General features: G+C 46.6%; 1 protein-coding gene across 2 annotated transcripts; it reads left to right on the forward strand.

The window, feature by feature from the left end:
* The first annotated feature begins 92 nt into the window (after positions 1 to 92).
* EIF3L (eukaryotic translation initiation factor 3 subunit L) lies at positions 93 to 9,326 on the forward strand. 2 transcript variants are annotated; one of them, XM_035903250.1, is made up of 10 exons: positions 93 to 500; positions 786 to 847; positions 2,336 to 2,405; positions 3,098 to 3,171; positions 4,172 to 4,343; positions 4,604 to 4,758; positions 5,542 to 5,712; positions 6,699 to 7,196; positions 8,233 to 8,313; positions 9,069 to 9,326. In XM_035903250.1, exons 1-10 carry the CDS (start codon positions 401 to 403, stop codon positions 9,105 to 9,107), a joined length of 1,422 nt encoding a protein of 473 aa, XP_035759143.1. In that variant the 5' UTR covers positions 93 to 400; the 3' UTR covers positions 9,108 to 9,326. The 2 variants fall into 2 exon arrangements, with proteins under 2 accessions (XP_035759143.1, XP_035759144.1); XM_035903251.1 differs by lacking the exon at positions 786 to 847 and adding an exon at positions 900 to 961.
* The last annotated feature ends 2,623 nt before the right edge of the window (positions 9,327 to 11,949 follow it).

The raw sequence follows: 11,949 nt of genomic DNA on the forward strand, positions 1-11,949 counted from the left end.
GCTAACATATGTATAGGTGACCTATCTGAAGGAAAATACCCGTTCTGTGCCTAACAGGTTGTGGAGGCAGCAAAAAGTGACCTCAGTAGTGCTAGTTAGGCAGTTTGAGAAAGCTGTGAGGTGTAACTGTTGTATCTGTTCCCTACAGATACTTCCACTCCGGCTCGTAGCTGTCACCTTGCCATAAAGGGAATGTGAAAGTAACATACACAACTGTTCCATACTTCAGGGATAAATTGAAGACTTTGCTGGCTTAGTTTGCAATTTGCATTCTTTGCTTCAACACTGCACTTACTAAAAGGGGATGATGGTAGTGGTCTGCTTTCATCAAGTCCAAGGCCCCTATATTGTGATCTCTAACTCCAGCACTGTCATACCAAGAAATGGTTTCTAATACCACATGTGTGTCTTATCTTTTAGCTGGACAAAGCTGACAGAAAGGTTTTTTAAGAATACCCCATGGCCAGAGGCTGAGGCCATTGCCCCTCAGGTTGGAAATGGTAAGTCTTTTACTTTCTTTTGCTTGTCAGAGAGAGGAGGAACTAAATTGCTTTTGGTACATGAGTGAGCAGGCACACACTGTTGCTGCTGCCTGAGTCAGTTGTTATTGTTCACTCTGGCAACTCCTCTAGCACATGCCTGGCAAGAAGTCAAACTTGGACGAAGTATCCTTTGTGCCTCCCTTTATTACTGCGGCAGGAGGAGCACCACTGGCGTATCCAAGAGATCCACCAGTTGCCTAGGCCTTGTGGCTTGCTAATGTCCGGTTCTGTTATTTTTTCCAGATGCTGTTTTCCTCATCCTGTACAAGGAGCTGTATTATAGGCACATCTACGCCAAAGTCAGCGTGAGTGTTTGTCCTGTGTCTTCCTGTTGGTTGCATGCTGGCTCTTTTCCAGATGCTGTTTTCCTCATTCTGTACAAGGAGCTGTATTATAGGCACATCTATGCCAAAGTCAGCGTGAGTGTCCTGTGTCTTCCTGTTGGTTGCATGCTGGCTTCTCCATGCCATAAAACTTGCCAAATCTTGCTGCTACCACAGTATCAGTGGCTCTGTAATGTTTGCAAGACAGGATGGGATAGGTTTATGAGCTGTAAGTCAAGTTGCTTTTAGAGAAGCTTAAAATTCTCGCCTTTTGTTGGTTTAGTAAGGTTTCACTGAATGCTGAAAAGCGAGAAAGACTTGCCTGTCTTTCTGAGGCTCATTAGCCCTCTCCTCAAGCTTAGTTGTAATGAGTATAAGTTTCCCTGGCAGCTTATATGAATCAGCAGACCTGGTCTGAGTTTCCAGGAGGCTATTATGTAAAAGTTTCTTACTGACATCAAATGTAGTGGTTAGTGATTTAGGGAAGAAGGAGGTTGGTGGGAAGTAATTGAATTTTTTTTTTTTTTGATGGAGCTGTAATTGCAAGATCAGCTGGTTTTGTGTATTTCTTTGTGGCTCTTTGTTCTTCAGATCAGCAGGGGGTTAGACACGGTGTCACAAGAGGAAGGTGCATTGATTGTGGTTAAAAAAACACATGGGCTCAGAATGCCTTGCAGAGAGGGAAGCACAGGCACCATAAAGGATATAGAAGAAGGACATGGGAAGGAATAATGCTCTATAAAACAAAACAACCCCCCCCTTTTTTTCTTAAGCTAATTTGAAGTCAGTGAGAAAATCACAGCAGTTCTTGTCTCTTTGAGGAAAGAAGCTGAACAGAGGCATGATTTATGGAGTACATAAGTGATAACTGCAGTTTCAGTGTGGACCAGAGGGTGGAGAAATGGGCATTTTAAGAAGGCTGCTGTGTTAACCCGTCAGGCTTTAACAGGAGAGACTGGTTTCTCAAGCTGTGCTGTTAGTGGTTCTCAGACTGCCCTCCAGTGTCTCCAGGTGAAACAAGGAAGATGATTCTAGGAAGAGAGTGATTCTCTGTTGTGTTCCCTGGTCTTTCAAAGCATTTAGAAATACTGTCCAGAAGCAGAATTGTTGATTTATTAAGGCCTTTCATGAGGGGAGAAGGAAGGAAAGCTGTTGAAGGTAATAGGAAGCTCTTAAGTCTGGACAGCAGAGAGGAGGAGAAGGAAGGTTAACGCATCCTATTCACAGAAGGTTGACCTGGGAGAAGCTACCTGTGCATGTGAAGTCAGTCCTGTTCTATGGGACAATAGTGATACAATTTCAGGTTTTCTGGGTGGTGCTGGTGGGTGTCCTGGTTGAATATTGGCTCTAACATTTCTGAAATAGACCCTCTACTGCTGTGACTATTGACTGTCCTTCATACGCTCTTGCCCAGAACCTCACTCCTGCCGTGCTTGAAACTAAGCAGACTGTGCTGACTTCTCATTGCAGGGGGGGCCCACTCTGGAGCAGCGATTTGAATCCTATTACAACTACTGCAATCTCTTCAACTACATCCTCAGTGAGTTGCTGCAGTTCGTTTCTGGTTTGTGAATTTTGGAGAGGGAGAGTGGATGGAGAGGGCAGAGCTGGAGGAGGGGGCGGAAGAACCAGAGTATGTTTCTTTATAGATCATGTAGGGAGAAGTAGTCTACAAGCTTTCCATGTGTTTGAGTTTGTTGAATGAAGAGCACTTTACATCCATACACTTAAAACCACAAAAAGCACAAATAGTTTCCAGTGCTTTCTGAAATACTGTAGAGAATAAAACTTATTTAGCTTTCTGTCTTGCTGAGAACTGCTTCGCCTATCTTTATTAAAAAGCAAAATGAAGCTGTAAGCTAGAGAAAACTTGCAGTGTTTCACAACTGCTTGCTGATGCTGACTCCCCTTGGAACAAATTTTGGTGTTTGTGACCCCCTGCCAGACTTCTTGTGGAGAATAGATCGGTTAGGATAAACGCCTATGCAGCTTCTGAGAATCGCTGCTGCACTCCAGTGATTAACTCCATAAGCACTCATATTCTTTAAAAGTGAAGGCAGTTGAGGTAGCTGAAGCTACAGACCACCGCCCTGCTGGAAGCTTCATTCATCTGCTGCTGCATCTCCCATTTCAGGGGAATTCTTGTGTTCTTTAATTTGTCTGTTCCTCCAGTTCTGCCACTGTTCTTACTCAAGGTATTAAGCCTCTCCTCTTACTTATGTTCTTCTGCAGATGCTGATGGCCCTGCTCCTCTGGAACTGCCCAACCAGTGGCTCTGGGATATCATTGATGAATTCATATACCAGGTATATGACTATGAGACTGGGCCATTTTGGGGTGGCCTTGCCTCTGTTAGCACTATAAATCTTCCATCTCTTCCCTCTCTTGTGATCTTCATAGCTAGGATACCATTGCAGGTCAAAAAACTTTGGTAAGCACTGTTATTCCTAGGTCACCAGGTAGATGAAGTAGTTGTAAATGTACAGATTTTTAATTACAGGGAGCATTCTGGGGAGTCCTGGACTTCTGTTGATATTTCTGTTTCAGTTGCTGCTTAGGGGATTTTTCTTTAACTCATCTTTGTTTCTGCCTGATTTGTGCAAAGCAGCCTGACTGAAGCCTGCTATAATCACAAAGACCTTATGAAGAAACTTGTTCAAACTAGTTTCATTGTGTTCTACATTTTATTTTAGTTTTGTATTTCTCAGTCAGCAGGGCCTTTATGCTTGCACTGAGACATTGCTGACCTGTTGTGAAATAATCTATGGTCTTAGATCTTGGCGTTAGGAAATATTTTTCCACGTATTGTTCTGAGTGCAGCAATACAGATCTCAAATGCTAATGGGTTTTCCCTATAGATTGCTTTCTCTGTAACTTATTATTATAGAGCTGCCTGGAATTCCTCAAGTGCAGTCTTAACCAAGCTTGATGAAAACAGATGTGTGCATGTATAGAAAAAGATGTGTGTGTATGCAGACACATCTTATGACTTGGTCATTCTCTTTGCTACCTGTTCAGACAGCAAATTTGTGTTTAGTTGCATGTCCTAATTGTCTTAAGGGATTCTTCTTGGCTTTGTTCCATCTTCTGACCTTTTTCCTCTGTGCTGTACCATTTTTTCTCTAGGTGCTTTAAAGGTGGTACAATTTGCCATTTTGATTGCCAGGTGATCTTAGATGAAACTTTTTTTCATGTGACTTGTAGCTTATTGTAATGCATTTGTTTGATCAACTTGTAAGCTTATTGCATTTAGCTGAACGTCTCCAAGCTAGCTTCTCATCATCGACTGTCTGCTTTCTCCTGTAGTTCCAGTCTTTCAGCCAGTACCGCTGCAAGACAGCCAAGAAGTCTGAAGAGGAAATTGATTTCCTTCGTTCCAACCCCAAGATCTGGAATGTCCACAGCGTCCTTAATGTGCTGCACTCTCTGGTGGACAAATCCAACATCAACCGGCAGCTGGAGGTCTACACAAGTGGAGGTGAGCTAGCTGGGTGATGCCAAGTAAGACTGGTGTCTGTGCTGCCTTGCTTTGATGTGAACGAGCTCAGTTAGCTCTGTTTGGGAGCTGGATCAAACCCTTAGTCAGTGGACGGATTGACTGGGAACAGGTTCTGCTGGCCTGTGAGAAGTGCTGGTGATTACGCTTGAGGTCTTGCTCCCTTTGCTTGTAAACATAAGGGTGTTGAAGGGGCAGCTTGCTTTCTTGGAGGAAAGCATCATGGTCCCTTTATTTCCTAGGTGACCCTGAAAGTGTGGCTGGTGAATATGGTCGCCACTCCCTCTACAAGATGCTGGGCTATTTCAGCCTGGTTGGGCTGCTGCGTCTGCACTCTCTGCTGGGCGATTACTACCAAGCAATCAAGGTTTTGGAGAACATCGAGCTCAACAAGAAGGTAACACAACGTGTTTTAAACCCTCCGTTGCCTCTGTTTTCCAAATGCCTCTCTTCAAACATGCTGGTGAAAGATTGCCATAATGAATCTTCCAGCTGAGGAGCTGTTTGTAGCTGTTGTAGTTGTCAGGAGTTTGTAGCTGAACACAGCTGGAGCTTTGGCATTAAATCAAGCCATCTGATAATGCCTGATGCTTGTTGCAACACAAATGCCTAGTTTCTTAGGAGGTTTGCTGTGCTATGCAAGGCAGTGTTGTTATAGGGAATATTATTTGAACTGTAAGCGTTAGCACAGCGGTCGCTGGCTGAACACATCCTTGGTCAATGGCTCATTCTTTTGTTTTTGGCTCTCATTCTCACTGTGCCCACTCCCACCTTGCATGTTTTTGCCCGAGAATTGGGTGCTGCCTGTGATAAGACTGGCTAACAAAAGTACAGCTGCAGCATGGGCTTCGCCCAAGGTTTGGCACAGATCTATGTATGTGCTGTCTGGAGTGAGGATAGGGATAAAGGGAACTGAACAAAGCAATATTAGGCACGTTGCAAGAGTTCTCTGCTTGCAGGAAGCTGAAACTGGAAAGCATAGGAAATGGGATGATCTAATAAAGAGTGAAGAAGTTGCTGTATGGATGGGCGGGAGGTGAGGTATCCTGAATTAAACCCTCTTCTTTCTATATTTGGGATGGGAGTGAAAGCAGAGGTGGCTGGATTCTGGGTAGTGAGTTGTTTGGGTCAAAAATGGTCATCTCCCCTCTAACACAGTGTGGTGATCCTTCCTTCTCAGAGCATGTACTCCCGGGTGCCTGAGTGCCAGGTGACTACCTATTACTACGTGGGCTTCGCATACCTTATGATGCGGCGTTACCAGGATGCCATCCGCGTCTTTGCCAACATCCTCCTCTATATCCAGAGGACCAAGAGCATGTTTCAGAGGACGACCTACAAGTACGAGATGGTAAGAGATAGAATAGGTCTAGACTTCCCTGAAGAAAAAGCTGTTGTCTTCTGTCCTGATAACCTACATCTAATAGTCTGGTCTTATTTTCCTGGACTATGCTGATGGTGGTGACTGGGGATCCTTTGAACTGCTCTACCATGCATGGCAGTATTTTCTTAGCTGTGTTACTAGTTCCTCTGGTTGTTCATCATACAGTTGCCCTGGCTCCATCTGCACTCTCCCTCTAGGCAGTGTTTTTAATGAATATCAGCTGCTAATGATATTATCGTCAATACATCTTCAATCTCAGTCCTGTTCCAGTCCAATCCTGCATTTCAGGTTACTGCCATTGTCAGATGTATTTCCATTACCAGATAATCATTCACAGACTGTTGTAATTCAGCATGGCTGAAACAAAGCTCCTTTCTCTTTCCACCTAAGCTGTCTCTGGTGCCTGTTTTACCCCCTGCTGCTGCTGTCTCCTTTTTCATCCTTACGATTAATTTCTAACTCTTTGTGTAGCCAAGTCCTGCTGTTCTTAATTCCATGACACTTCAAAAATTTGGTATGTCTGTTTCAGCCACACAGCTGTCCATTTCATCCCACGCTCAAAGAAATCGTCCTTCTTGGTCTTTTCTTCACTGGCCTCCCTGATAACTGGTTCTTGCCAGGAGATGGTTGTTAAACTGTCTGCCTTCCCTTCTCTGCACTTTTTTACACCAAAGCAGTCAAATCTGCTTCTGGCCCATCCAGGTTCTGTGTGGTTCTGGATACATTCCCTCTGTACTTTCTTCTTGTCCAGCCCTCTTTTTCATCGATGAGAGCCTTGATAAGGCATCGGTCTGTCTGCTTTGCCTAGAGGCACTGCTTCTTTGTGCTGTCCGCCTTGAGCATTGGGACCATCAGTGCTCTGGACAAGGGTCTGTCTGAAAAACACCAGCTCCCTCTGACACCATAAAGCCTGAGCACATTGACAGGCTAACAGGTTCTTCTTTCTGTCTCAGATTAACAAGCAGAATGAGCAGATGCACGCACTCCTGGCCATCGCCCTCACCATGTACCCCATGCGCATAGATGAGAGCATCCACCTGCAGCTGCGAGAGAAATACGGGGATAAGATGCTGCGCATGCAGAAGGGTGATGCACAGGTCTATGAGGAGCTCTTCAGTTACGCTTGCCCCAAGTTCCTCTCCCCCGTGGTGCCCAATTACGACAACGTGCACCCCAACTACCACAAGGAGCCCTTCCTGCAGCAGCTCAAGGTCTTTGCTGATGAGGTTCAGCGGCAGGCCCAGCTTTCCACCATCCGTAGCTTCCTCAAGCTCTACACCACTATGCCTGTGGCAAAGCTGGCTGGCTTCTTGGACCTCACGGAGCAGGAGTTTCGTATCCAGCTGCTCGTTTTCAAGCACAAGATGAAGAACCTGGTATGGACCAGTGGCATATCTGCCCTGGATGGGGAATTCCAGTCTGCTTCTGAGGTCGACTTCTATATTGACAAGGTTGGTATCTGCCCCTTGCTGACTAGGAAATTCCTTCACCCAGGAAATTCTGGAAATGGCCACACCTGGTTGTGCTCCAGTCTGTGGGAAATATCCCGTCCTTCTTTGCCATGTGAAGGGCTTGGCTGCCCACAGTGAAGCCGTAGCCCTGCTTAATAGAAGTGTCAGTGGATGAACAGTGATGGGATATTGCAGGTAGCTTTGACAGTTGTACTCGGAAAACAAAGGTCCTAAATATCTTCCCCAGGGCAGAGGGAACTGTTTGTCAGTGTTCTCAGGAGGTGACAGCTGGGTGACAGATAGTGCTGCCAGTGTGTCAGGTGGGATTGTCAGTTTTGTTGGTCTCCCTCACGTCTCTCCATTGCTTGACAAAGCAGGGATCTTGCTTGGTCATGTTACAGGTCTGTTTTTCACTGGAGCAGCATTTAGCCCTGTCTGCTCTAGGAGGAATTTAAACACAAGGTATGGTCCTTTCACCGTCATGTCCTTGGAGCTCCAGGCAGTAGGAAATGCTGGAAAGAGTCTTTCAGGACTTCATTTTTTGAAGCATTTCGTTTCTTGCTAGGCAGGAGAACAGATTGCCACTTGGTCCTTAGAGCAGATCGCTTCCTGCAGGGTCTCATGCTTTGTCTTCCCCGCTTACCTGAACCAGATTGACCCATGTCTGACTGACTTGCATTGCAGCCTAGCTCTCCTGGTAGATAGCACGACTCTTAGCTGTTGGTAGAGGGAAGCAGAGCATGAATTGGTGTTGGGACTGTCAAACGGCTGCAAAGAGAGACAAAAATAGGCAGAGAGTGCAAGAATGCGGGAAGCAAATACAATGCAAATTTGGAACCTATCACAGGCAAAGGTATAGGGAAGGCAGCCCATGGGAGAACTGAGTGGTTGCTGTGGGACTAGTGCAGGTCAGGTATGTGTGATGCTGAACCAAGGCTGGAGTGAAGCCCCTTTGGTTGCTCCTCCCATTTGGCAGTGCTTGCTGTCTCCCTGCTAGCGCAGACCTTGTCCTGATCTCATGCTGTTCCCTCCCCAGGACATGATCCACATCGCAGACACAAAGGTTGCTCGACGCTATGGGGATTTCTTCATCCGCCAGATCCACAAGTTCGAGGAGGTGAGGCCTGGGAGGGAGAGCTGTGTATCTCTGTAGGAGAAGTGGGGCAAGCACTGGGCTCTGCAGCGCCTGGAGGAGGCGTTCTTGGTGAGACAGCTGTGTGATGTCTTGCTGGGGCAAGACCCAGCTCTGCGAGGCACTGGCAAAGGCAGGTGGTTTAAGCAGCAGCTGCTGGCCTTTGAGGAATGGTATGTTTTTGTGTGAGAAGGGCTCATTCAGTTGAGCCACAGTGGAAAAGGAGGGGGAGTTTACTGTGTGAGGGTGCTGACTCCATTGTCCCTAGGCAATGGGTGGTGTTCCTGTCAGTAACACAACCAAAATCTCTGCCCTCATAACAACAGCTCTAGAAAATGGCCTCAAAGATTTCTGGGGCACAGATGACTTCAGCGTTGTGCTCGGCCAGGAGGTGACATTCTGTCATTGCTCCACTCTCCTGGCAGAGGCTGCTGCGCACTGGAAACTTGGGCAGCAAAATCCCGAGATGTGGAGACTGGAGTAATACAGGGTTGCGGTGCCACTGCTAGATGTTTGCACCCTGTCTTCTCCCTGCATCTTCCTCTGCTGTCTTGGAGAGGAGGAGGGAGTTTTACTAGTTCCCCTTCTACTTCACACACTGCCTGTGCTTGCACAGGACATCTTTTTGTCAGTGAGTTGGAGAGGAAGGAGTAGAGGCATTGGATAAAGGCTGCTGAGGGGAACAGTAGTGTATGTTGATCACTACGTATCTTTCTGACCTTTGCTTTCTCTAATTCCAGCTGAATCGAACCCTGAAGAAGATGGGCCAAAGACCCTAAAACTTCTGTGGATGCAGTGACCATCCTGAGCAGAGAAGTGGGTGGGCGAGATTATTCTCTTTGTGGCAAGGAAGGGGAGCTCAGGGTTCTGGCATTTCTAGAATCTCCTGTGACTCTGAAGGTTTTTTGTACTTAAATAAGCAGAGTCGTTTGGCTCAGGCTATCCTATGAAGGACAAGACATCGAATAAATTAGTGGAATTTTCCTGGTGAGCATTCAGTATCTGTCATACTCATTTATTTTTCCTCCCGGGAAGAATATAATTGCATCTGGACACATGGGCAGCTGCTGTTGGTTTGTGCTCTCTTTGGTCCGTGCTGTTGCAGGTAACAGTGGGGAGCAGATCTCTTTCCATGCTCTGTGGAGGCACTGTGCACAGTGAACAGGGAAGGCTGCGGAACTGATTAACAAATTGAAAATTAGCTGTGCCATAGTGTTTCCACAGGATATGGAAAGAGATGCAAGCTAATATCATTCCTTTTAGCTCTTGTCCCACACGTGGAATAAACATGAGTTGTAGTTGCTTTCCTAGAAGGTTGCATCTTTGCCTTCCCACCCCCACCCCCCTTTTTTTTTTTCAGTTGCTATGAAGTAGAAATGCTCCAAAGTGGACTAACGTATTTTTAAAGGAAGGGGGAGGATTTTTGTAGACATTCAACAAATATTCACTTCGGTCATCTGATGAGATGTCCTTGCTGGAGGTCGTGTTTTATTTTAGCACAAGTGATGCCCAAGTCCTGGCCCTTAATTTAATGGAGTTCTGTTTCTCCAGAAAACTCCCTGAGGGTGTTGAATTTATTAAAACCCTCTAAATGCTAATTTTCCCAGCTCTCCGGCCACTCAGTTTCTTCAAGGCAAACTTGCAGTGCCTTGAAAGAGAAAAAACAGTTGAAAATGAGCCCTATAAAGGGAAGTCAAGGACCTGTAAATACCGGGGAAAAGAATGCAAAGAATGGATCCCATCTCGTCTACCCTCCACACCCTCTCTCCTGTCTCCTTTTGCAGACTGTCTTAAAATAGGTCGGTGGTTGAGTGCTGGAAACAGCTGCAAGAGGGAAAACCTGCATGTGTCATAGGAAAGCTACACAAAGCGCGCTTCATATATACCGTCTGCCTCTCTGTACCCCTCCCTCTCATTCCTTTCCACTGAGAAGAGGGGTCCTGGCAGTCCAGTTTGGCTTTGTGTGTGATTCTGTTTAGAAGTCAGGAATAATTAGCCTTTGTTGGATTACATGCCGTGTTTGAATGAGGATCAAGTTCCTCGTGTCCTAGATGCTGCTGCTCAAAAGTAAACTCTGTTTCGCAGGCAGGGTATAGGCAGCACAGAGTGAGATTAAACGAGCAGCTTCTGTTGGCTGCCTAGCTGCTGCCATTAGTGTTATGCGTGCTAAGAACTTACCATCTCCAGTTCTGAAGGGTCTGAGGCAGACGAATCATTAAGAAATTAAAGGCCTAAGATACCACTGCATTGCAGCAGTCTGCAGGAGTTGGGTTCATACCAAGAGAATCTGCTCCTTTTTATTTTTGGGGCTGGCACTTTTGCTTGTGTGTGTTTACCAACAGCAGCACAGTGAGCGTAGCTGTCAACAGCAGCTCTCGTCCTACTTGTTATCCAAAGCCTAAATCTTTCCCAGAAGGTGCTAAGACAGATGTGATGTACAACAGGAGAACCTCTGGTAGGGCAGCATCTCCATGATCCATTCTAGTTCATAGCATAGCAAAGGAATCCAGTGCGTTACTGGGATTTGGTCTGGTTTTAATCTGTGACTGGCATGTTGGAATTACAGACTTTTAATGCACGTGTGTATCACCTTAGACCTTCCAACGGTTACAGGCCAGTCTCAGGTATGTGAATACGCTGCTGCTTGTGTTTGTCTGCCAGAGCGGCTTCCAGGGGATGCACAAGAGCACATCCGCCGGCCTGCCTGGCTCCACGCCGTGTCTGAGGGACCGCTGAAGGTTAACTGAGCGGGACTGGCACTTATGGAACGAAGCCAGGAAGAGCTTGCAGCTCTCTCTCGGGGCGGAAAGATGGGCTCAGCGAGCTGCGGTGCCTGGCACTGCTTGAAGCCAGAGGAGTGCAAGGGCGTTCAGCAGCATCAACAGAGCCCTGCTGCTGCTGGAAAGGCAGGGAGGCGGGGTGGGTTTGCTTGAGCTTGAGCCTTGCTGCCGCAGCAGGGTTTGGTTAGTGGAAGTGTTCTCGGGTGGTTCTGGTCAAAATTATTTTCTCAGAGGGAACCAGAGCACAGGGTTATCTACTCTGTGTCTCTGTCTCTGACCTACAGTTGTGAAGGGGCAAGCGTGATTGTGGACCCTGGAAAAGGCAGTCAAGAAAACATCCCTGATCCTGCTTTCCCCGAGGATACACCTGGAAGACACTGTCAGGCAGCTCTGGGGGATCCTGAGCAGCCAGCTCGGTCACTGCAAAACTGAGACAATGCTTCATTTCCTTTTTCTCTGGTAGTAGCTTTTGTGATTTCCACCACAGCTTATCTTGGGCACTGGAGGGGGGAGGCTGCGCAAGCCATTTGAAGGGAATTTGTTTTTCACTTGTTACAGCTCTGGGGCCATGGAGCGATAGAATGAAACAGTGGAATAGGAGGAGGAGGGTGCTGCGAATGAGATCTGACTGGAGAAAGGAATATAGAGCCCATTAAAAAAAAAAAAAGTGGAGCGAGGGGACCCCTCCTGATTTGGGACTGGCAACGATAAGCTCAACATCTGTGTGATGGATCAGCCTTCCACAGAGGTAGCTGTTGCCCCCCTTCAATCACTGGAAATGGAAAAAACCAAAATGTTTAGCTAATTAAAGTAACATTTAATAGTGTGTTTCCCCCCCGCC

The sequence above is a fragment of the Egretta garzetta genome, unplaced genomic scaffold, assembly GCF_000687185.1.
Source record: "Egretta garzetta isolate BGI_Z169 unplaced genomic scaffold, ASM68718v1 scaffold51, whole genome shotgun sequence".
Classification (NCBI taxonomy): Eukaryota; Metazoa; Chordata; class Aves; order Pelecaniformes; family Ardeidae; genus Egretta; species Egretta garzetta.

Excerpts from the sequence above, each read along its gene's own strand:
- EIF3L (XM_035903250.1), top strand. The coding sequence starts at position 401 with ATGTGTGTCTTATCTTTTAGCTGGACAAAGCTGACAGAAAGGTTTTTT. Across the intron at positions 5,713-6,698 it reads CGACCTACAAGTACGAGATG|ATTAACAAGCAGAATGAGCA; the intron begins GTAAGAGATAGA and ends TTTCTGTCTCAG. Across the intron at positions 8,314-9,068 it reads AGATCCACAAGTTCGAGGAG|CTGAATCGAACCCTGAAGAA; the intron begins GTGAGGCCTGGG and ends CTCTAATTCCAG.